The 25671-nt window shown below is 29.8% G+C and overlaps 3 protein-coding genes and 1 long non-coding RNA gene across 7 annotated transcripts in view; 3 read left to right on the forward strand and 1 right to left on the reverse strand.

The window, feature by feature from the left end:
- Nucleotides 1-508: 508 nt before the first annotated feature.
- On the forward strand, nucleotides 509-8710 carry LOC145972533 (dynactin subunit 5-like). Of its 4 annotated transcripts, none has more exons than XR_014439193.1 (5): nucleotides 509-749; nucleotides 970-1157; nucleotides 1374-1485; nucleotides 1568-1815; nucleotides 8450-8710. XR_014439193.1 is itself a non-coding variant. In XM_083101256.1 (4 exons), the coding sequence occupies exons 1-4, from the start codon at nucleotides 702-704 to the stop codon at nucleotides 1763-1765; spliced, it is 546 nt and encodes a 181-aa protein (XP_082957382.1). In that variant the 5' UTR covers nucleotides 509-701; the 3' UTR covers nucleotides 1766-2128. The 4 variants fall into 4 exon arrangements, 1 of the variants encoding a protein (XP_082957382.1); XR_014439194.1 differs by lacking the exon at nucleotides 8450-8710 and adding an exon at nucleotides 4037-4272; XR_014439195.1 differs by lacking the exon at nucleotides 8450-8710 and adding an exon at nucleotides 1871-2128.
- LOC145972519 (ionotropic receptor 84a-like) lies at nucleotides 2501-11338 on the reverse strand. Its single transcript, XM_083101238.1, has 10 exons — nucleotides 11036-11338; nucleotides 6324-6487; nucleotides 5543-5893; nucleotides 5273-5388; nucleotides 4371-4541; nucleotides 3908-4164; nucleotides 3478-3686; nucleotides 3074-3348; nucleotides 2749-2946; nucleotides 2501-2682 (listed from the first exon to the last, which is right to left on the reverse strand). Exons 2-10 carry the CDS (start codon nucleotides 6480-6482, stop codon nucleotides 2622-2624), a joined length of 1797 nt encoding a protein of 598 aa, XP_082957364.1. The 5' UTR covers nucleotides 6483-6487; nucleotides 11036-11338; the 3' UTR covers nucleotides 2501-2621.
- LOC145972542 (uncharacterized) lies at nucleotides 8808-9899 on the forward strand. Its single transcript, XR_014439201.1, has 2 exons — nucleotides 8808-8966; nucleotides 9377-9899. It is a non-coding gene; the product is annotated as an uncharacterized LOC145972542 (long non-coding RNA).
- Alpha-man-ia (alpha-Mannosidase class I a) overlaps nucleotides 10795-25671 on the forward strand; it is a 478743-nt gene continuing 463866 nt past the window's right edge. Inside the window, exons 1-2 of the mRNA XM_083101236.1 lie at nucleotides 10795-11314; nucleotides 14209-14427. Of these exons, the coding sequence (XP_082957362.1) occupies nucleotides 10934-11314; nucleotides 14209-14427 (600 nt within the window). The 5' untranslated portion in view covers nucleotides 10795-10933. The remainder of the gene's footprint in view (nucleotides 11315-14208; nucleotides 14428-25671) is intronic.

Raw genomic sequence — 25671 nt, forward strand, 5'->3', positions numbered from 1 at the left:
TATTACTGATTGAAACAGTCAAAATTATTAACTGATTCTTTCAATAAAATATCACTGATTTACAGTGCTGTACTTATAACTGTTGTATTTGTAATAAGTGACTATTTACTGTTTTTCAGTGATAATACACTGATTCACTTTTAGAGAGAGTTTTTAAATATATTAATATACGTATACTGGAGTTTATTATATAATGTAATATGTATGATAGTGGGAAGAAATAGTATTTAAGCAGATATGATTTTTAATAAGTTATTTATTTGAAGTTTCCATATGACTTTTCCTTTCAAAAATATTTATCAACATTGAAAAAAGATGAAGAATAGAATAAAAAGATAAAAAAATAATTTTAATTATATCACTTTACGATTTTAATCTTATATCACTATTAAAGCAATTTTTTATGAGATTTAAAAGACTTCATGCTATCAGCTGAGGATTAAATTGACACGCACTTTCTTACGTCATTGAAACGGTGCTCAATTTTCCCAGCAGATGGCGATTCGATTCGTCAGCTGATGGCAGTCGAGTTTGGAGTTTTAACGTTTCAACTCGAGTGACAGATTAATGAAGTGAAAGATTCCCGCCTTATTATTTGCTGTGTGTGACTTGGGACACAATCGGTTGATTAAAGCATTGTTTGCTTGTAGTAATGTAAACATTAAACAATATACGATTGTATTATACAAGAATACAACAAAATGGAGCCACAGGATATTTATTATAACAAAGCCGAATACGTTGAAACGGTAATAAATAGCCGCAGTGATTAAAGTGTATATCAGTTATATCAATAAAATAGTACCGAAAATAGTACCGAAAATACCTAACATTGAAGAACGCAAAAAATTATAGTTATTGTTAAAAACGATAAAAACGACCTAACCAATTTAGTTATGTTGTGCGATATCTATCGCATTTGCAAATGTCGAAAACGTGATACATAACCTCATTCTTGTAATATTTCAGGCTTCAGGAAATAAGGTGAGCAGGCTGACAGTATTGTGCGGTTCACAGAATATTGTATTGCATGGAAAAGTGATAGTACAATCCGACGCTATCATTAGGGGTGATCTGGCCAATGTCAGAACTGGTCGCTATTGCATAATCAGCAAGAATGCGGTCATCCGACCGCCTTTTAAGAAATTCAGTAGAGGGTGAGTGAAATTTTCGATTATATTAATTATAAATGCGTTGCACTGACAGCTTCAATTCGCTTATTGAAATTCTTGAAGCATATTGTAATGCCAGTAAACATACATGCGATTACAGAATTTGCGCTATATCAAGCAAGCACAAATTCTGTAATCGCATCAAATTATAAGAATGATCAAAATATTGTTTTGTTATAAAACGATAAATCTGTTAATTAGGGTTGCCTTTTTTCCTTTAACAATGGGAAATCATGTGTTTGTGGGAGAGCGGGCTATTGTAAATGCAGCACTGGTTGGTTCTTACGTTTACATAGGGAAGAATGCCATAATCGTATGTACAATAATCATTTAATATGCAAGTGCAGTGAATACAAACGTATTTGTTTTAATCTATTATGTTTGTCTTGCTATAGGGCAGACGATCAGTCTTAAAAGATTGTTGCTACATCGAAGACGGTGCGGTCGTGCCACCTGAGACTATCGTGCCATCCTTCACTCGTTACGCTGGCAGCCCAGCGACATGTATCGAAGAGTTACCCGAGTGTACGTTGGATCTCATGATAGACTTTACGAAGAACTATTACGAACACTTCTTACCGGCACGGGTTTAAGAAATATACTTGTCCAGGAATATACATGTGATAGCCTACAATTTTAAAAGGTTTGTTCTTTTCAGTCGTGTATCATATTAAGAGAGTAATTTGTCACTTCATCAGGTAATGAAATATAATCAAGGAGATTATTAGAGGGAGAGAGAGAGAAAGAAAAGAGAATCTTAGGAAAAATCATAACTGTAAGAAAATAACAATCCATCTAAAATCGATTGCATAAATTTTTATAAATTTACTATATTTTTTTGATTAAATAAAAAATGTTTGATATTTTTATAATATAATTTAAAATATTTTGATATTTATAATATAATTTAAAATATTTTATATATATTTAAAATAAATTTTGTATTTGTGCGTGTATGTCGCAATCTTAAAATCGCGGCTGATTTTAACTGTGAGTTATTCTATATATATCCGCGATTTTTTATATGCATTTTTTCCAAGATTAAATGCACACTATATCATTAACGAAAGGATCTATTTATTATATATATATTATTTTACAAGTAATTTATTTTAAAAATATTTTCACGGTATTACATAGAAAGTGTTAAAATAATCTTTTCTTTTTTAAAAGAATTGCATATATACTTTCTGGGGTAACATGTTTATTTTACTGCATTTAGTACATATTAAAAGGATTCACGATCTGCTGTTGCTATAAAGCATGAACTATGAAAGCATAAACGAGAAGAAATAAAATTTCTAATAAGATTTCTTATAAAAGCACATTGCAATTTAGTGTATAGTGTATAGTAGCAACAATTTAGTAAATGTTCGGTTATATATATATATATATATATATATATATATTTTTTTTTTTTGTTTTACGAATATACATTCTTGCTGGAATTTAATCAGAACAATCAATGATTTTTGCATCTGATGCTTCTTCTGTCACACATGCATTTTGCCTACAAAGAAAATGCAATAATAATATATTCGAAAACATACAATAATGAAATTTCTATTATATTTACTTTCTATGCCATAATAACTCAAGCACAAATACAATTATGGTGAGAAGAATTCCATAGCCCATTATGGCTAAAGCGAAGTAACATTCCGTGATACTGATGGTGATGAAGCTTATAGTCTGACTCAAGCACACCGGTTTTCTCGTATATAAACGATACTCTTCGCGATATTTAAGTCCGTATTCTCCCAATTTTAAAGCTCTGAAAACACTTTTCTGAATATTGAGTCAAATCAGATCAATATTACATTAGAGTTTAAGTTTTTAAAAATTATTTATGGCAAATTTAAATTTTAATGAATTTTTATTTGCCATAAATAATATTTTACCCATTTTTTATTATTTCTAAGTATGGCGATTGTATTTGTATAACGAGAAGCGGATATAAGACTTTTAAGAAATCGATTTCCGTCAGGCCGCACTTTTCCTCCTCTTGATATGTATCTTCCATTAATTCGTAGATCGAACCAATCTCACCGTGGAATGCGAAAAGTTCGTTTTTTATTCGACGTACACCTTCTTCTATGGACATCCAGTTAGATTTGCGTCCCTTTGGTTCGATTCGCTGTTCCACAATCGCTTTTCTAACTGGATCTTGAAATGACTACCATAAAATACTCATTTATTTTTCATAATTATTTCTTGTTGCTACTTTCGATAACGTAATAAGCCTTAGATTATTTAATAATAATGCTATTTGCATTATTAATTATCGTAGTTTCGGTTTACGAACCTTGAAGTAATATTGGTTGTACACAACATCCTGCGCACCTAATTTGAGCGGGCTATTGAGAAGATTTGGAAGAGTTTTGATAGAATCCGTAGTGGATTGTAGTAGGCCTACGATATTTGCTGTGTAAGCCGCATAGAGACTTAATGAAGCCAACAGTAACATTAAAATAATGATTCGAGATGAAATTCGAAACAGTTCATATGTAGATCCTATTAAAAAATTAAAAATAGCTCTATAAATTTTATACTAATATAAAAATAAAATATTTAATTTGTACGACTTTTTTGCGAAGTAATAATTGTTTTGATGAAATTGTTCGAGTAAGATGAGATTTAATTTATTTGGTATATAAATCTTAACTTTTTATTATTTTCAAATAATATTCAGAGATAAAATTCAATGATTATATTGCCGAAAATAATTTTTTTACCTTGTTGAACAAATGCACTTAAAAGAATAAGTAGATTATCACTGGTTGTTGGCTTGGTGGAATCTGATTCCTTCCAATAAACTACTGATTTTGTCATTTCTTTATTCTGATGATACTCCCATTTGATAGATAAAGAAAGCAAACAAAAAACGAGAACGAGGAATATGCCAATCGCTATCCAGACGTTACGTTGAAAGGGTAGAGTGAATATATTGTTCACGGTCGACAATAATGGTCGTCGAAATATAAAACGTGAGCTATATAGATGTTAATATAAAACGTAAATAATTAATACTAGAATTTATATATAACTAATTCTTTTTACTTTGCATAAATATCGAACTATTGATGTACAAAGATTATATGATTTACCATCTTTCTTTCTAGTTTTGTTCTTACAAAAAGATAGAAAATTGATGAGATCATATATTTAAGTTTAATAAATAGTTTTTGCCTTTCTTACCCGGTCTTTGTATACAATTGGATATATTGCACAACACTGAGACGTTCTGACACAAGAAATGTAGCGGTACCGCCAATATCAATCTCGCGTCGTTCCAGCATCCCGATCATTCCGCTCCAAGAGCCATTCTCCGCACGATATCCCCAACTATCAGTAATTTCGAAACTTATCCTGTAACGCATAAAACAAAACCATAGAATTTCGAGTCAGCTTAAAGCATCTTACGTATACTATACAGTATATTTCAAACTTGTGTTCACATTATATTTCCTTTTCATAAAGATGATGATTAGAAAACGTTCTTCAATTTAAAAAATTTGAAATTATTAATACTGATTAAAAAATTACTTTGAAATCTGTTTAAAGATATTTAATCTGTGATAAATTCAGAAAGAAATTACATGATAAAATTTTATTTTTCATTAAATACTTTTAATTTATGTTTATATGGATGTATCGATAAGCAAAGACAACTGAGAAATTATGTCATGATATTTATGAGTTTGGTAATGAATATTAAATGACGTTTAGTCAAATGATTCTTAAACAGTCGATTAGATAAAATGGCTTGCAATTTTTATCGGTTGTGCAGATGATAATTAAGAAAAACATCATGCGAATCTTATTTAATTATGCGAACGGCTTTATTATACTTGTTCTTTATTATATCATTCATTGTTGTATGCTTGAAAATAATTTACAATCATTTTGATGTACATAATCGCTTAATTACTTCACTGTGGCCTCGTTAATTAATCTTGAAATTGAATTACGACTTTATTATGTTGCTCTGAGTTTTGCAACGACTTAAGAGTTTGCGAGAATATCATGTTTGGCTTTACTTAACATTTTAACGTAACGCAAAGACATTAAAATATTTTTGCGATCAAAATTGAGCTCACGTTGCATTCATCCGATTCACTAAATGAAGCATCCATGGATATCCAACTTTCGTAACAGGATCTATGGATTTATCTTCGAAATCAGTTAAATGATTGATCGTGTTGGGATCAGTCATCTGTAATTGCAATAAATCTTGAAAAAATATATTTTTACTACTAAAATATATTTCACAAAAATATTAATAAAATGTCTTTGACATCTTTTTAAGTATTCCATTGATGTATAAATTCCTTGCATAGTAGATAAATACGATAGCACTTATAAAGTACCACGAGAGCAGATTTAAGAGCCGTCTGTTGAAGATTTCTTCTGCGTGCCGAAGCCACATCAAAAGTTTTCATTTGTAGACCATTCGCGATTGTCCAATTCCCGCGATTTTCCCATACCACCCCTCGTTGTGGGCTCGGTCGATATACGGACATAAGTTGAAGAAAATTATCGTCGAATCTTTGAGCAAGGACCACGTCGCTATCAGGATAGACGGCTAACTCCTCGAAGATTTCCAATATTGAGTCATTGTATATGAAAGCTAGTTTGTTATTATTATTATCAATTGATATATTTAGATCCTGGAAGAGCAACCATTTCGTGGGGGCCACAAACATGTTTTTCGAATTTGCCTGCCGTGAATATCAAGTATGATTAATTGAAGGAATTTAATATATATAGTAAAAATGAGATAAAACTGACTATAATTAATCAGAAAATCAGTAACTTTGGTTAATGTATAATTTGATCTTATTAAAATTAAAAATTAATTGAATAATTATTTTTTTTAATCGTATACAGCAATAAAATAGAATTTAAAAATTCAAAATTAGAAAATATATTAAAAATTCTATTTTATTTGATTTTGGAAGCGAAAATTAAGTGTCGATATAGAATAGTTAAAAAAGCAAAATAAATAGAGTTTAATGTGAACTTCAAGCGAGAATTTTAATATTTATAAATGATGAATGATGAAATTCGTAAATATATGACTTAATATATGACTTAAATATATTATCTTTCTTTTAAGAATTTAGCTAGAAATTTTTTTGCAAATTTTACCTGTCGTAAAACATCAAGAGCATAATCACAATCTAAATTCAACACATACAAATTTCGATGTTCTAAATTATTATAAATTCTCGAGTCAAATTCTTCGTAAAAATTATGAATGTTATGCATCAATTGGTTATTCGATAATATTCTCGACAATTCAATCATGTTATCTGCAAAAAAGATACGGAATTAAGATTAGAATCTCCCTTAAATATTTTTATAAATAAATATTATTTTAATATTTATCCACTTTATTTTTTATAATAAATACCATGCAACACTGTCACTACATTACACATAATATAATTAAAAATTTTGCTTATATGGTGAATATATTATTGAAAATTTAAGAGAAAAAGAAAAAGAGAAAGATATATAATTTGAAACTTTTATATAATTTGAAATATAAAATTATAGTATATAAATTATAGTATATAAAAGTTTTGAAAAATTATAATCGTGAAATTTGCAGATAGATGCAATATTTATCCGAAAAATGAATATTTGTTGACATAATGATTACAGATTTACATATTCTTTGATTGGCTATTCTCTTTTTCTGTATTTATAATTTATAAATATCAAAGTTTTAAAAAATTTTTTTATCAACTTATTTCTATTTTTTGTAGTCGCGATCACGATTGATTTTGATCAATTATTGTCAAAAAATTCGAGCTATCTTTTTTTTTTCGCGATCGGCAATTAATAAAGCATGAAAATACAAAAGTCTTGCCGTAATTGATGCACAGTTGTAAAGATACCCTCGTAGGTGGAAATAGAATGGGTGTTGCGTTGACGATAAATCTTACGATAACGTCTTCGATACGAGGTAACGCGATTGCATTATGGACATGTAACAAGGCGAAGACGTATAGAACAATGATGATCATCGCGATCGCTTCTATCTTTACTGAACGACTGTAAAAATCTTCTTTAGGATTGTCGATATAATATCGATTATATTAGGCATACTTTTTATTATGCACGATTTTTATACACAATTTTCTTATTATGTACAATTTCTCGGTATACATGGCAGTAATTCCGTAACATCGCAGATTTGCATAAAAATGGGAAGTAATCAACAGTAAACGAGTGCTATTATGATCTATGAAACATTCACGGATCGTATGATGATCTTCAAATTGACGTAATATTGTTTGTCAATTAAATAATCTTTCATAAATAACTTTTGATAACGCTTGTTTCAGGATAAAATATGATTCAGGTTATTTTTTTCGTTTTTACAAATGTTTTTTCTCTCCAAATGCACTATTTGAGACTGATAATGATAGCATAAGGAAGATTGCGCGTATCACGAGACATTAAATTATCTTACTATATCCTCTCTTAACGAGAAACAAAGATTTGCATTCCGCATACTTATCTAGTCTTACTTATCGTATTAAACATTAAACTCGATCACATGTTACATTGAATTCACGTTAAGTTAAATATTATGTTTATTATAGTTAAATACAACACTAAGTAAAATTAAAAGTTTTTTTATTATCTTTATTATATACTTTTTTTATAAACAATTAACATGAATAATTTATCATTTTTTACATTTTCTCTCTCTCCCTATGCAAGTTTATTATATATATAATTTTTATATAATATATAAGCATAAATATTATATTCATTCTTTTTCTATGCATTTCCTTATGTACAATAATTTTGAAAAATATATATAAGAATGAATCGGAAATGTTTTTATTTTCGAGATGATATGCCAAATTTCACACTTTAAGTAATGCACTTTCGAGTAATCTTTCTGCTTTTTATTCATGTCATTTCTCCAGTAATATCGGTATTATGCATTCGCGTACGTAGATTTATCTGATTGTGAAATATATATGTATATATATATATATATATATATATATATATATATATATATATTTCTCTTATAAATTTCTTATAAATATCTATTCCAGTTTTCACCAATTTTCTCTGAGAATCTCTTCCTACGAATTCATATTTGATAATTCTAAAATTTTTTTCTTGAGAATAAAGATTAATCGAACAAAATATATACATAATTTTAGAATTATCATGACATAAAAGAATAAACGATGGAGTGTATTGAGTTAACAATATATAATAACAATACAATTTCTTTTTTTCAGAGTTCTTGCGGTGCAAAAATTCAAATATGTACTCTTATAAATAATTGGGAAATCATTTCTGTTGGCGTAATCTAAGACAGTGAATAATTGGCGTTGGAGTATATCATGGCTATTTTCGCGACCATCTTCATACATCTCTTCGACTTAATGACGTCGTCCACAATGTAGCAGATTCTCGATGAGATGTCGTTACCGTACATAATCTTATAAAAATAATTACCTATTACGAGAAACATTCTCTCTTTTTCGCTCAAATTAAAGGTAAATAGTATTTATGAATGTTACATAATTTTATGTTTGCATTATAATCAGTGATTTTTAGTTATGGCAATTCAATTTATAATTGATAAATTTTCAGATGTAGATCTATTTTAATGATATTACTATCAAGAAAATTGAATCTTGGTGAGAGCAAATCGTGAAAAAGTATAAGAAAGGTCGCTGTCACCTTTCTATGTGTACACTGGTTAATACAGAGAACACTATTATCTCATTCCCGAATAATAATGGTTTAATGGTAAGAAAATTCTTTGGTTGCCAAAAAATGATTTGATTGATTTGAATGATTTGTTTGATCGCCTCTAATATGAAAAGTCATCTAGCAATAGCACTTCTGCTATTACATTAAATCCCGATAATCCGTTCCATCTTTGTACTCAACAAAACATTTACAGTAATTACCAAAATCTTATAAATATCCGGAATAATATATTTGGCAATTCGGGTATATATAATAATGTGTAGTAATATAAATACTCTGTTAGTTTTTTATACATAGATTCAATTTAGTGACTTCAAATTAATCTTGCTTAGAATATAGATGCGATTAACAGCAAAATCAAGTAGAAATATATTAATTGTCGCGCCATAGAAAATGTGTAATGTAACAACAGGAGAAATAGTAGATACAATTGACATGTTTAACAGAATCGGCTCCGCAAGATGATATCAACATTCTAGCATGCTCGAATGTTTCTTGAAGATAAGATTCCGGTAATTGATTCGATGAAACAGCTTATCAAATTCGTTAACCATAATAGACAATACGTATTTGTTATATTATTAATACAAAAAACTCAAACGTACTTGAACGTACGTTCCATCAAATTTGGAGAATTTTTGAGTAGTAGTCACTACGATGCTTACAATTCATATTCTTTGTTCTTTAGTTTTACTCATTTGACTTCAGCAGGGACTAAAGTATAATACAAATTTTATTTGTGTTATACTTTACATTAAATTTGTATATATTATATATACATTGATTTATTATATACATTTATATATTATATACATTGAATTTTTATATATTTTTCCATTTTTTTTAAATATGCAGGACTCTTATGTTATAATTGTGATGTAAACTGATCTTTGTAAATATCGTTTATGCGTAGATCGATAATGATACTGCACTTTGATATATGTATATGTAATAAAAAGATGCAAAAGAGATGATGTTAAAACTGTATGACTTATAATAGCGATAGTATCGACATGTTTCAGTTTACATTTCAAAGATATGTTGATTGATATATAAATATCAAATTTTACACTTTCGGCGATAGATTAAATTATAAATTATAAAATCTTTTAAATCTGTTAAATCTTTTATATCGGACTTTTGGAAAATTCGCGACATATTATACATATGTCGATATCGCGTATATCGCGTCGGTAGTGCAACAATTCCATTAAGTAATACAAAATGAATCATATTAATGAAAACGCGCGATTAAATAAATGTTGAAAGAATGAGATAAAATATTGCTTGAACAGAGAGACTAAAAATCGGACTTTTGCTGCTTTATAATTAACGTGCATGATGGGAAATTAAATTTTTGTGAGAGTTCTTTATTTTATGAAACTGGGAATTCACCATCGATATTAAAAAAGGAGCAAGATGACAATGTTGCTAATGGATAAATTTATTATTTATTATATTCTAATTAATGAAATATTTTGCATTGATTCCATTTTGACAGAGACTTCATTATTATTGCTTACATACTTTCACCATTTCCTAGATAAATATTGGAAATAAAATTTCACGCTACTATATTACAATAAAATTTTAAAAACAGTCCGCGTAATAATAATACGATAAAATTTAAAAGTTTCGAATCTTATCATCCTTCGTCATTGTATGATACGAAGAACAAGTGACAGATACGCGTTCTCACTGACCGACGGCAAGTCGAATTGCGCGCGTAATCAGATTCACGTTACCGTCGCGGCGTAAGTGACGCTGACAATCACGTGGCGCTGTCTCTCGCGCGCGCCACGTCAGCTGATCGGCGCTGCGATCGCAGCCGTAGCGATGTCAACCGCCGCACGCAGGTGGTGCTCGCATTCGTAATGGCGTATGACGGCTGAGACAGCACGGGCAAAACGCGCACGGGTGTTTGAGTTTTCGCGGATTCGCAACACCGGGGTGGTGATTAAGTGCCGCGGCGCGTTGCACGGGTGTCGAGTGTTCGCGGTAAGATGACCACGTCGGCCGGCGTGTTGCCGTCGTATCAGCGCTTCGCGAACGGCGTGCCGGTGCCGTTGTTCACGAGACGGTCCTTCCGTCCGCGCGAGAAGTACCTGATCCTCCTGGTATTCCTGACGTTTGGCGTCGTGTGCTTCGGCGCGTTCTTTTTCCTGCCGGATTTCCATACTGGCGGCGCGGCCGTGAACAGTGTCTACCGCGTGTATCAACGTATGCAGAAGGCGGGACCGGAGTTGCTCCTACCGGTGCCGCCTCGAGCCTCTGGCAAGGATTCGCGTTCACCCGCGGGCGGACACCCGAATGCGGTGCCGCCAGGTCACGAGGATAGCGATCACCAGGACGTGCACCTGGTCGAGGATAAGCAAAAGCTGCAGGTACAAATTCACGCGCTCGCTTAAATCGATCTCTCTCGAATTGCGATTCTCTCGAACGCCTAGTTTGAAGTGCGTCAGTTGTCAGCTAGGAATATCTAGTTTTGTTTCGCGCGATCTCGTTCAATTTCTGTCGACGTAAATGATGGCCCCGCGCGTTTCTGATAAAATTAATGATAGGAATGTTTCTTACGCGAAATCGTGCTCCGTTTGTTTACATTCAGCCATTGCGACGTGCATGGCTGACGCACGTGCGCGGATTCCACGCGCTGTCATTCCGTTCGCGATTCTGTCTCGATGAATACAATCTTTCGTTACTTCCGTTTTGCTTTGTAAAGTGGACAAATGTCAAATAAATATGGGAATATTTATTTTCATAATATTCGATTGCGCGCGTTTCAAAATAATATGTTGCGCTTAATAGCTTATTCGTAATGCATTTAGTTGTCATCTAAACTATTATTTTTTTTAAATATTCATATATTTTATTATTAGAATATTTTAATTAGAATATTTAAATATTTATCATATATGTCGCGGACCCAATGCTCGTATCTTTATAATCAATTCGAACGTAGTTTTATTTTATCTCCTATATCTTTTTCAAGATTCCAATATTTATCTGCTAAATATAGGTACATATTCAAATTAAATCTGAAGTGGCTATTAAATATCGTAGGAATTTGTTAAGGTCAAAGTCGGATTGATTTTGTTCGAAATAGAGGCAGCGCGATATTTCACGCTTTTCTATGTATGTATATGTATTATATAGTATATGTGGTTGTGCATATCGAAAGTCCCGTTTCGTGAGTTTTTTTTGTCCCATTCAATATAAGTAGGTCGCGCAAGGTCGTGCCGTGATCTTGCCCCTCGTAAGCGATGTGTCAGCGGGATATCGATATAAAAGATCCATAATTGCCGTGATTTAAGAATGCGTTAGTAATTATTTTCTTAGAGACAATAGCTATTTATTTGTAACGAATTAGTAATGAATTTGAAAGAAGTAAGAAAAGGAGAGAAAATTTAAATAAAGTTTAATAGAACTTAGATTGAAAACATATACAAACAAAACATACTCGTTTGATTTGACATTAATTTATGAACGTTGAATTGCCTATGATATATTTTGTATTATCATCAATTTAGACTTTTGATAAAATACATTAGATTTTTCACCCGAGACGTTAATTGATACAGATAAGCGCGAAATTAGAGCTGCGCGTGGCAAACGTAATTTATCTTGTTCGCAAGCGCGTGGACGGTTCGTTTCATCGTTATCGTTTCCGGTGTTTTGTCACCCTTTTCTTTCGCAGAAAAATAATAACCGTGAATAGCCCTCTTGTTTTTTACACGTCTGTGGCGCTTTTTCGTTATAAATCATAATTTTGTCAGAAACGGCGTGTCGTCGTGATCGGTTTGCGAAAGCGCGCTTCGCGAGGAATAGCTGCGATTATTTCTAATAAAGATGAACGATATGTCTAAGCGATTCGTTACACTGGTTATCGCGTTATGCTCGCGAAATCCTGTAAATCGTACCATTTTGATTGCTAATATCCTCGCTGCACGATGTTATGTTAAAGGCTCAATCTTGCCAAATATTTACATTTTTTTTTGCATCTATTTCGAATTTTGTAGATGCAGTAAATTCGATAAGGACGCACGTATGAATGAAGTGCAATGTGATCCGTCAATATAGCGTTATATGAGCATCGTGAAAGGAAATATAGCGCGACAATATAAGATAACGTTAGTATAACTGAGTAAAGCAATCTCGCCTACATCTCGATACAAATGTGCATTTGCATACATGAATAATCATAAAATGATAATAATTTTACTTAATACAAATAACGGTATTTTATCACGAAAAAATATTTGATATTAATTTTTATTCCTTTCCTTTTCAAGAAAGTAAAATTTACAATCATTTAAAATTTACAATCTTGCAAAATGTAACTAAAAATGGAAAATGAAGAATCGTGAGAATAAACAGAAACGGGTTATCGTTCCGTTATAAAAGTAGTTCTCGTGTGTTAACCCTTTTTTTTCTTTTCTTTGGCAACGACATAACGGTAAGGCGTTCGAGAGTATGCACTTCTCGGAGGTGAATAAAGCGAGAAGGAGTGTACTTCCGTGGAATGTGGATCGCGTATAGATGGCACGTGTGATCGTTATGGAAATGCACTGGTCTATTTTTATCATAAAAACGGTTGAGTTAAATATCTTGGATCGATAAAGTTTGAGATAAAATAAATTAACAACACATATATTTGCATAATTAACGGTTATACTACAAATCAATAAAACGAAAGCAGTCACGAAAATTTAATTAAAATTTAATTTGATCTGCACCTTCAATTTAGAGATACTAATGTAAACGATAATGTCTCTTAAATTAGAATGATTTTGTTTAAAACATTAAATATTCATGTGTTAATCCTTAGTAACAAGTTTGTTTTGTATTTATTGTGCGGATACATATATAAATCGGTTTTGATTATTATTTTTATGCAAAAAATTAGTGCAAATCATTGCCAATAATTTATATAACATCACTAGAATAGAAAATATCGAAGAAAATAAAATAGTAAAATATAATTTCGATATACTTGTTTTCTATTTTAGAATTCTTTTTATTTTTATACTTTTACATTAAATAATTTGTTTGATAACAATACATAATAATTGTGTTTATCAATTTTTATCTTTGTATAATATAATACTTTATATCCAATTTTGAATTTAAATAAATATAAAATCAGATGTAAAATTTAATAGTAGAATCAGTGCATTTCGATTTTCATCGCAATCGTCAATGTTTATTAATTAAATACCGTGCGAATTTTGCCATCTGAAACGATCGCGAAATGCATCTCGGTTGTGTGTCGAATTTTTAGGCAAAAATCGATGAGGAGTATCAGCAGCAAAAGACATTAGAGAAACCGGACATTGGTGAATCGCGAGTGCGTACGAGTAGTTCTTCGTCGTTGATTGTGCATAAAGAAGAGACAATATTAGTGACAGTGCCACCAGCATCCGCAGACAAACTGCCATTAACTGTCGGCGGAGAGGATAAGGATCATGTCGCCAGACAACGAAGGGATAAAGTGAAAGAGGTCAGTCATTTTTAATTTGAAAAATATTTTAGGTTGATAAACGAATAAACAACGTGATTTATAAATGTGATTTATAAAAAAAACACATCTCAGGTTTCTACATCGGATATCTCTCGGTATTTGTATGAAAAATTTTCTGCAATTTATAATATGCTTATGGAAAATACATTTATATTATGGAAATTATATATTTTCATTATGAAAAGCAATTTCTATGAAAAGAATTTTTGTCATGAATATTTTCGTAATTATTTGCATTAATCCATTGGAGCTCGGGTTTTTATACGCGCAGTGACTTTTTTGAGTTTATCAATTCAAATTTAATATAAATTATTTAATTTAATTTAATTTTAATTTTAATTTAATGTACGAACTTAATATTAATTATTGATTTAATTTTCTTCTTTAAAATTACTTCTCTTAATAAGAAATATTAAAAAAAAATTAAAGAATGATATAATTAAATTTATCAATGAAGTATTATAATTTTAGAGAACTTTTTTGAGAGTGCGTCTATATTGCAAAAGTTCAAATATGTGTGTAAATGTATTTTTTATCTACTAAAATTGAATTCTTGTTACTATTTCGAACGAGAGGTTTCTCCTTTATCGCAAATTCATAAAACTCTATCTCGACTATTTAAGTCATATCTTTTCATGGACTTTTCATGAAAAATCCCCTGACGTTTCGCGTATCATTCGAGAATTGCTACTGTTTCCACCAAAGCTGAAAGTGAGAGAGGCCATTTTTTCACGAAGGTAGTTTCCGCTTGCGCCAACACCTACGCTATGTTTCGCAAAATAATGAACCGGGATTTTTAAATTGACCTCGAGAAGTTCAATCTCCTGGCACAATGCGCTACTCTACGCTCTGCATGCAAATTACTTCTATAAAAACTATAGGATCATAACGACTTGTGTGTGCTTATAAAAAGGACACAAGCTAACGCTTCGCTGACTTGCAAGCTCTATATGCATAAATACATATATGCATAAAACTCAGTTTTGGAGCAAGTTCTAAAATTGCACACTCGAAGAAATTGCGGATCATTCTGATATGAATATCATATTTGTGTCAGAATGCGAATAAAAATAACGAGAAATATAAAAAAGCGTTTTGCATCTTTCCCGCATCGATACATAGATACACGGAATGAAAATATCTATCGAAATATATCACTTTTTTAAAGTTGGTATCTTATACTTTAAAAAATTAATTTTTTTAAAAGATAAAATATCTACTTCTTAAAGAATCGTGTTTTACTTTTAATCAATATATCAATTCACAAAGACGGAATATGTTAGTAAAATTTTATATTTTTATTTATGTTTTTCTATGGAAATAATTGATAAAAATCATTTTATTTTTATATTACTATTGCCATTTTCGTTACTATTCATAATTATTCGTAATCATATTTTATATATATTATTTTATTAAGGCAAACATCAAAAATTGGTTCCTGAAATAATACATATAATTATTAGTAAATTATATATTTAATTTTAATTTATACAAACGTGGACAGAAACACAATTGCTAGAATTTTTATAGTCTAAAATTATTAATTATTAATATAATATTTACGCAATGTACCTTTATCATAATTTTTACATAACATATCGCATAATTTTCGGAATTGCTAAACAGTTTAATTAAAGTTTACTGCGGGGGCAATATAATGTAAACCGATAATTTGTTATATTCAAATAAATTTTGTATGATATTATTCGGCTGGTATCAAAGGCCCGATTTTATGTAATTTTGTTTCTCTTTTCCGTCTTTCTTTTTTGCACTGAATAAAAATTCATTGAATTCGCGGTTTTTCTATTTCGTTCGATTTGCAGTTTCGCGGCGATATCGATTGCACCAAGCGCATTTTTAAACGATGTGATATTTTAATTGGAAAATCGTGCGTTTACACGAAAAATTGTAGTTACACACAGTTATTTTGCTATATGAAGAGAAAATACTTTTTTCGTATTTTTTTTTTTAACTTTGTACAAATAGAGAGGGGGTATCGGAAACTGCAACTGCGATATAATCAACGTGCACTAATTTGAGCATGGTCGAAAATAATAATTATTATTCGGCGCGCATGCGGTCTAGCAATTAAGTTCTCGCTGAATTCGTGTGTGAATCGTTCGCCATTCATCATTTGATGCGAGACAGGATATAGAGTCACGCGATATCCTCCGCAACGTTGTGGTAGCAATAGCGTGGAAATATCAAATGACGGAGTTTGCTGTGTTGTACTGTTACCAATTTCTGTCAGGGAAGCTCGTGTCGTTACAAATAGGACAATTTATGAGATAAACATGCTTTTTTTGTACACATACACAATAGATATTATAGTAAAATTTAATACAATAGATTTTATAGTAAAATTTATAAACGTGTAAAATTTTTTTCTTTAAGCATATCTTCTTTTTTTTAAGTATTATTTTAAATATGTGATTTTAATTATATCTCTCTTATATTGAAAAGAGTTTTATCACGCGGTGATGCAGCAGATTATTACTCGAAGTAATGTACGATGTTGAGTTAATCATTAGATATACACAGTATTCTCGCTTATAATAGTAATATGCTACGTAAAATGTTTCGTAAGACTCGCTGATTATGCGTTATTGCTTTATATCCATCCATCTTCGTTTCCTGCTTACGTCTATTCATTTGAAAGTCATAGGATGCGCTCATCTTATACGCTTTCACTCTAGGAGCATTCACAATCGTCACTGTCGGCATTATTCGGCTTGGTATGGCGCTTCATAGACTTTTTATAAAATAAATGAACTTAACAACGAAAAAATCACTCTCGCTTACATTTACTTTTGAAAGAAATACAAAAGAGTAAAAAGAGCGCGTAAACATTTTCGAATAAATGTTAAAACATTAATTAGAAATAAAAGAAGTAAAGTTTTTAAATACACATACAAGTTAATTATATTATATGTATGTGTATAAATATTTAAAAAATTTAATATTATTCAACATATGATATTAAATATAGTAAAACGAATTCTTTTTTTCTTTCATTAAGATGAAAATTAATAATAGACATACATATGCATATTATATATATATTATTAAGTATGTATGTGCGTATATATGTTTGAAATTATTTCTGTCACGCTAACAGCAATTTCTTAATTTGCCTTATAGCTAGAAATTATATGCTGCATCCTAAACGAATGGACAAAAACATTGATTGTTGAATGTTAACTGACAATATGGAAGCTAGTTAAACGGCTGCACCTATAATTTTATAGTCGCATGACTTGTCAATTGTACATCTCGCGATTTTAGCAATTCTCACGATTTATTTACTGCACCGCATAATTTCATAATGTTTGATGTTAAATATTTTTTAAGTTTATTAAAAAATAAATTAATACTTTCAATAATATAATAAATATATAATATAATAAAAAAATTCAATATAATATTTTTTTTTTCATTATTGTCTGTAATTTCGTTACCATTATTTTATTTGAAAAGAAGCGTAATTTTTTTTATGAAAGAATATCTTATATTTTCTTCTTACAATTTTATTCAAAATCGTTTGATTATGCTGTCGTTTGAATGAGAACGCAGATTGCGTACTCATTGTAACCAGCAACTATTAATTGCCAGCATATTATCATTAACTAACGAATAGAGATTGTCGATAAACAAGTGATGAAGTTAATATCATGACCATTAATTGTTTGAAATCTATTGATCACAGTAATAAGCGTTCAAGCAAAGCGCGCAGCATCATCGTCGATGAATCAATACAATCTTCATGTCGATTGATGCTGATGTAGTATATCAATGTTATCAATATCAGTTTTAATTCTGTACGCACCAACAGCAATTGTTAGGTCTTTTACAACACAAATGGATGTTACATTATCTGTGCGTGAGCGTAACATATATTTTCAGTCTGCCTTTGTTATATTCTAAGCACGCGATCGTTTTCTTGAATATTCAATATGTGTTTATATCTTGAATATATTTTCATAGATTAAGATCACAAGTGTGAGATACAAATTTTGCTAAGTTTTCACTGGTTTTAAAATAAAATCTTAGCTCGTAATTTTATTTATAAATATTTTGCTCATTTTATTTATAATTACAAATTAACAATATTAAACACATCTATATAAGCAATAATTAATATGTCATCACATTCATTTGAAATAATAATAAATCATAAACGCCTAATATTTTAGATGTGTGCATGGTACAAAGAATGAATATGACGAGGGTTTAGCTTAACCATAGTTATGAATTGTAGATATGTCGAGAGGTCAATCACTATTCGAAAAATATACAGTGATTACCATTTGTGGCAATACAATACATTTTATCGCTAACATTGTCATTGTATTACTTTTGTATTGTTAATAATGTTGGTATATTCCTATTATTATTTTATTATCAATATTATTATTTTATTGTCAATATATTGCCAGTAAAATTAAAAAGTATTTTTAATGCATATTATTTTTTTTCTTATATTGTTAGCAATATTTCAATACATATTTTTTTTTAATATGTATTTTTTAAAATTATACTGTACTGCCACGATATATTTCTAATGAAATGTACAATGATTGCCATAGTGGTTGACCGCTCGAGAAGTTTTCATTAACGGTTTACGATTCGCCATACTGCACTGCTATGACCCGTAGAAACGTTGGCATACGTGGCTTTCACCGAAGCGAATTCTGAAAGCGAGTTTTGTCGCGTACCTTGCCGCCTCGCCCAAGTCATCGAACGTGTTCTTTAGTTTGGAGGTCCTACTTACAAACTCATTATTTCAACGGTGCATTGACCGCATTGTGTTCACTCTCGTATCGTATTGGCTGCATGGTCACGCGTCGATAATCGGCGTAAATTTAATTTCTTCGTCGTAGAATGATTTCTTGAACTGCCGCTCGACGATGAGAACATCTTCTGCGATATTCTGTTATTGTTTGTAGGCGATATTCTTGATAATTAATGTATGCATTGCATATAAATTTGATCATAATATTTTTTAATATTACATTAATATTACTATATTAATGTTATTTTATTTTTATAGGTAAAGTATAAAACAATAACCAGCATTGATATTAAACCAATATTTCTTATACGAAAATTTTTTATATTCGATAGAATATAATTTTGTGTCTCATTTTATATCTCGATGCAATATTCTTAAATTGTAGATTAATATTATATTATACTTGTTTTATTATATTTGTCAATTTTGTATGTGAAATCTTTTTGATATTCAAATCTATGTCAACATCGGTTGAGTTTGTAGGAAAAAATAACAACTGAATAAAATATTTTTTCGTTCATACATACACACACATGTATATACATATATTTAACATTGATGTAACTATATTTGTTAGCTAAACCAACCGCATTTCGGATATATCTTTTGGCGTTTTGCAATCAAATCTGTATTCGGTCAAATCGTTTCTGTCCGTGCAACATTCGATATTTTAACACGCTTCGCCACATAGAGATTCGTTCGTTTTTATTCGACATTCCGCATGCATGTTACGTGTTTTCGCTTCGTACAACGAGTGTGTCGCGTAAACGCATCGATGTCGAATTGCACGGCAAATACGGATAACGATGAGGCTCGGTTGTCAACTATCATATCTGATCACTCGTTGAATTTCCGATCGTAATCTGTGCACATTCTTTTTTCAAACTTCATGAATGGCTGATCGCACTATTATGTATTTATCACAGGTTTATGTATAAATCTGCTGATCGCCGACGAATGGTGTAAATTTCATTTTTAATTACTTTTAATCGCGATTTCGATCTGTAGTTTTGTTCGTGCTGATATTTCACATTTATTTATTTATCGTATCCGATTTTTAGTCCTTTTACTAAAATTACTTTCATGTTTTTTCAATTTAATCTCTATTCGATTGTCCATTAGTTACGATAAATTCGGGTTTTGATGATGAAACTGTTTCTTGATTTATCAGTTTTGGATATTTTTGACATTTCGATTTTTTAAGCGTTTCTTTTTTTTGTCGTTATTTAATCAGTTTAAAAAATATTTTATTTATAATTTTATTTATAATTTTATAATTTTCTTGTATTTGTTTGAAAACACGAAGATAAGAACATATAAATTTTTAGACTTACCATATAAGTCTAAGCAATCTGTAAGAATTTATCAGAAATTTTATAATGTATTAATACATATAGTTTAACGCAATTTACAGACTCGAAAGCTTGTAAATTTAGGATTTTATTAATTTAAAAATATACAAATGTACAATATAGAAATGTATAGATTTACATTTCAGATATAAACATACAGATGCAGCTTATTTTCAATTCAGTTAATAATTTTTTTAGTAGAATTAGTTAGAGAAATCTGGCGAAATTCATTTTTCCAGCTCGGGAAATATTTCATCTAGATGAACGTTATATGTCCTTGCGAAATATTTAACAAGAAATCTTATAAGAAATCTTATTTCCGGTAACGAAGAGCAATAAAATCGGATTGCCTCATCTTATTCGAAACATTAGCTTGACGAGCGACTTCATGCTCATAATTTAATTTAATTGTGCGCGAGCCGTCGTAATATTCGCATCTTTGTTGTTTGTTTTATTGATTGCGGCCACTTGTTCTTCATTAAACAGCCGGTTGCACGCGACAAAGTATTTACGTGTACTTGCATCTGCATTTCTAGTGTATCGTGCAACGAGCATTTCTGTGATAAACATGATTGTATCAGAGATTTGAAATTGTCTCATTTCATCAAATTATAGCAGTGACATAAATTGTAATAATATTTTAGTCTCTTTTTCTTTAAATATTGCAATTTTGAAAAATTTAGGAGAATGGATCATTCTACGTAACACGTGAGAATTTTAAGTTTGCTTGACATTTAGCGATTAACAGACGAAAAATTCAATTATCCGATTAATATTTTGCTAATGATATATCGAGATAGAATAATAATGTTTTTTGCTTCTGAATTTTTTGATGCAAACTTATCGGTCATGAAATATGTTTTATTTACATATCAAAAATAAAAAAAATCATTCATATCGCGAATAAAACTTTTTCACAAGTTTGATAGATTCTAAACTGAAACATTGAATGGACGGTGATTTGTGAAAGCAAATCAAGTATAACGTGATAATTTTTGGCTCTTTGAAAGAGTGTCAGAGAAAAAGCTTGAGTCGGGTGAAATGAACGATCTATTCACTTGCAATTTATCTGCTGTCGATTGTGGACGATCAACTGGCACTTGCAATTGCGAAATCCTCGTTATTGCTACGTTAACTCCATTGCCATTTCATTGCAATGGAATTCTATAAAGAGACGCATCCGGCCTCTAAATCTGGCAATCAATGTGGCTATGGTTTAATCGGTTACATGTAAATTGTAAACCTTGGGATTGGATTTATCAAGCAAAATAATTAAAATTTTCCAAATCAATAGTACAGTTAAACGAAACATTGTATGAAACATTTCGCTAAATATATTTTGTGCTTGATTTGAAAATTCTGCATTAAATCGCAGTTTGATAAAAACTATTTTGAATCAATCTAGTAAATAGTAAAAATGCAGAATATTTTATTTTATTTCGCAAATAAATATCTTTGATACTTTTCAATGTTTTAATTAAATATAATATTTAATAAGATCATTGCTTTTCCGTCTAGGAAGGATTTGGCTTTTTTTTTTCTTTAGTACATTTATTATTAATGTTTCTTCATGCATTTATCCTTTACGGGACACGTATTATTTCTCCGGACACATATCGTTATGTCGGTTCACCTGTCCAACTATCAACGGCATCACATTTTCGATGATTGCGCTACGCAGATGAAAATTGCAACAGCGTGCAATTGATTTTCTCCTCTGCCGGTATATTTTTACCGCGTCGTCGCCAGGAACATTATGCCCTCGAGAGATTTCACGGACATTCTCTCATTCAGGATGCCCTCGCACACCTGGACGCACACACGCCATCATCATTGATCACGCGACGCGCCGCACAACTGGCAATTCTTGCAAGATTCTCGTAAATTTTGACCCTAATGACGTACTTTGAGAACGATAATGCCGCCCCAAGAGAGCAGTCTCGTTGATTTAAAAAAGTCGCAGAGACGCGGGCGTACGCGCCTTATTTCCGCCGATTATACAATCCCTAATTCAGTGACCGACAATGTCGAAAATCCTCTTTTCGCTCCTTTTTTGCGGATGCATGGTTTCCCCATTTCCTGTCGTAATCTCTAATGGCCATTGTCAAGGGGTGTCTCACTGACTAAAAATTTGTACATGTATTGCGAATTATCAGGTAATTTCAGGTAATTCCATGTAATGCACCATGTACTCTAAGTAATGCGACGTAATACGAAACAATTCCATGAAATATAAAGTAATTATATGTAATGCAAATATATTTATTTATAATTTTTTATTTTGCAAAATATACATATTATAAATTTAAAAAAATGTTTTATTTTAAACTTACGAACATGAACACATATAAAATGCAAATAAAATTAGTACAGATCGGAACTAAATATTATAATTTATAAAATCATTAATGATTTTATTCCGATCTGTACTAATTTTATTTGTATTTTATATGTGTTCATGTTCATAAATTTAAAATAAAAGATTTTTATTCTAAACTTTACACACACACACACACGTATATACAGGGTGTCCGATTCCTGAGATCAAACGAAAAGTAGTAGTAGATTAGGTCAAACTGAGAAGAAAAGTCCTCTACCATTTTGCAAAATTCGCAATAATTATTAAAAAATAAGCAAAAATGTCTCGGTACATGAGAAGCGGTAGATCGCTTGTAGTGTCTGATTATTAAGTGATCAAACGAAAAGTGGTGATAGATTGGGTCAAACTGAAAAGAAAAGTTCTCTACCATATTGCAAAATTCGCAATAATTATTAAGTTATAGGCAAAAATGTCTCAGAGTATAAGAAGCGGTAGACAGATCGCTTTTCATGCGCTGAGACATTTTTGCCTATAACTTAATAATTATTGCGAATTTTGCAAAATGGTAGAGGACTTGTCTTTTCAGTTTGACCCAATCTACCACCACTTTTCGTTTTATCACTCATTAATCGGACATTGCGAGCGATCTACCGCTTCTCACACATGCGCCGAAACATTTTTGCTTATTTCTTAATAATTATTGCGAATTTTGCAAAATAGTAGAGCTTTTCTTCTCAATTTAATCCAATCTACCACTACTTTTCGTTTGGTCACTCAGGAATCGGACACCCTGTATATATATATATATATATATATATATATATATATATATATATATATATATATTTATTTATAATTTTTTATTTTGCAAAATATACATATTATAAATTAAAAAAATGTCTTATTTTAAACTTTGTTCCAATTATTAATTAAAAAAAAAATCTTATTTTAAACTTACGAACATGAACACATATAAAATACAAATAAAATTAGTACTAAAATTAGTAATAAAATTAGATCGGAATAAAATCATTAATGATTTTATAAATTATAATATTTAGTTATACATATATTTTTTAATTATTCATGTATATGTATATATATATATATATATATATATATATATATATATATATATATATAAAATAAATATATACGTGAATAATTGTTTATTTTGCAAAATATACATATTATAAATTTAAAAAAATGTCTTATTTTAAACTTTGTTCCAATTATTAATTAAAAAAAAAAATCTTTTATTTTAAACTTACGAACATGAACACATAAAATACAATTATACATACATACATATATATATATATATATATATATATATATATATGTACACATATTTGAGTTACATATAGTTAATCATTATATATTCTCTTTAATTCTTTGTATCTTTTTTTAATTAATACTTTTCATGTCTATTTAAGGAAACGGTTCGGTTCCAATTAGAGTAACTGGTCCAAAGAATAAGTATTCATTTTGTATTATTTGAATATCTGTTTGTTTAGGCCATTTATAAACATCTAATTTGGATTTTAAAAATTTAATTTTTGTAGAATTTTCAAATATTTCAATGACTCTTCCAATATAGAATGTGTTATTATAATAGACAGCATAATATTTTTCCTCATCCAAAAGTCTTAAATTGGAAACAAACTCTTAAGAAATTATTTCACATTCATTTACATGCTGTTTGATACGTTCACAAATTTCAACAAAGTTTGTGATTTTCGTTTGATTTATATCTAAAACAAGATTTCTTTTTGTCTTTGTTCGATCTAATCTGCTTGGAAAATTTGTTATTTTTTGTGGAAGCTGGATAATTTCATCAGAATTGCTGTTGTCATTTTGATTTGCCTCCTTAGTAATTTCACTCTTAGAAAAATCCGAGGAAAAATCCAAGAAAAGACTTGCATTATGTGATGTTAGTTGATCATCCATATAAAGTTGAGTACATATGAAACTAGAACTTTGTGATACATTTTCAATAAAATTAATTTCTTTTTGAATCGAATCATCAACACTTGATGAAGAACATAATGAGACACTTGATAATTTTTCAGCTCCCATACATGTATTTTCTTGAGTGCATTATCATACGGAATTATGACGACATTGTTATTACATTCATCAAGTTGTTCATTAATATTTTTTTCTATTACATTAGATTTTGGATTTACTTGAAGAAAATTTAAAATGTTAGAATTTTTTACCATATTTTGAGACTTTTTATTTTTAAAATGCGTTTTAAAATGCTTATTAAAATTTGAAAGAACCCATTTATATTTATTATTTTCAATTTGTGTAAATGTTTTAGAAAAAAAATTGCACTCTGTGCAATTTACATAAGCAGTTTGATTTTTTTTCTATGCTAATATTATCTAAGTTAGAAAGAGTTTGTGATTTTTTAGCTTCATCATAATCGATGCTTTGTAAGAATTTAATAATATAATTTGAAACTACGTTTTTAATATGATTAACAGCTTTAGATTTATCGTCTTCAGTTAAATAAGAAGATTTGTTTTTAGATGTATTAATTGTATCATCAAAATTATTTTTATTACGTTTTATATTTCTATCTTTATTTAAGCATTTACGTTTATTAGACGTGCTTTGATGTTGTGTACTAACGTCACATAACATTCTAAATTTTGTTCTTGAGTTTTTTCAAGAATAGTAGATTCAAGAAACATTTTACTACTTTTAATTAATATATTTAATAATTCTTTATTCTAAATAAAATTTCA

The sequence above is a fragment of the Camponotus vicinus genome, unplaced genomic scaffold (genome assembly GCF_025532165.1).
Source record: "Camponotus vicinus isolate PSW18456_S1 unplaced genomic scaffold, iyCamVici1.0 SCAF_5, whole genome shotgun sequence".
Lineage (NCBI taxonomy): Eukaryota > Metazoa > Arthropoda > Insecta > Hymenoptera > Formicidae > Camponotus > Camponotus vicinus.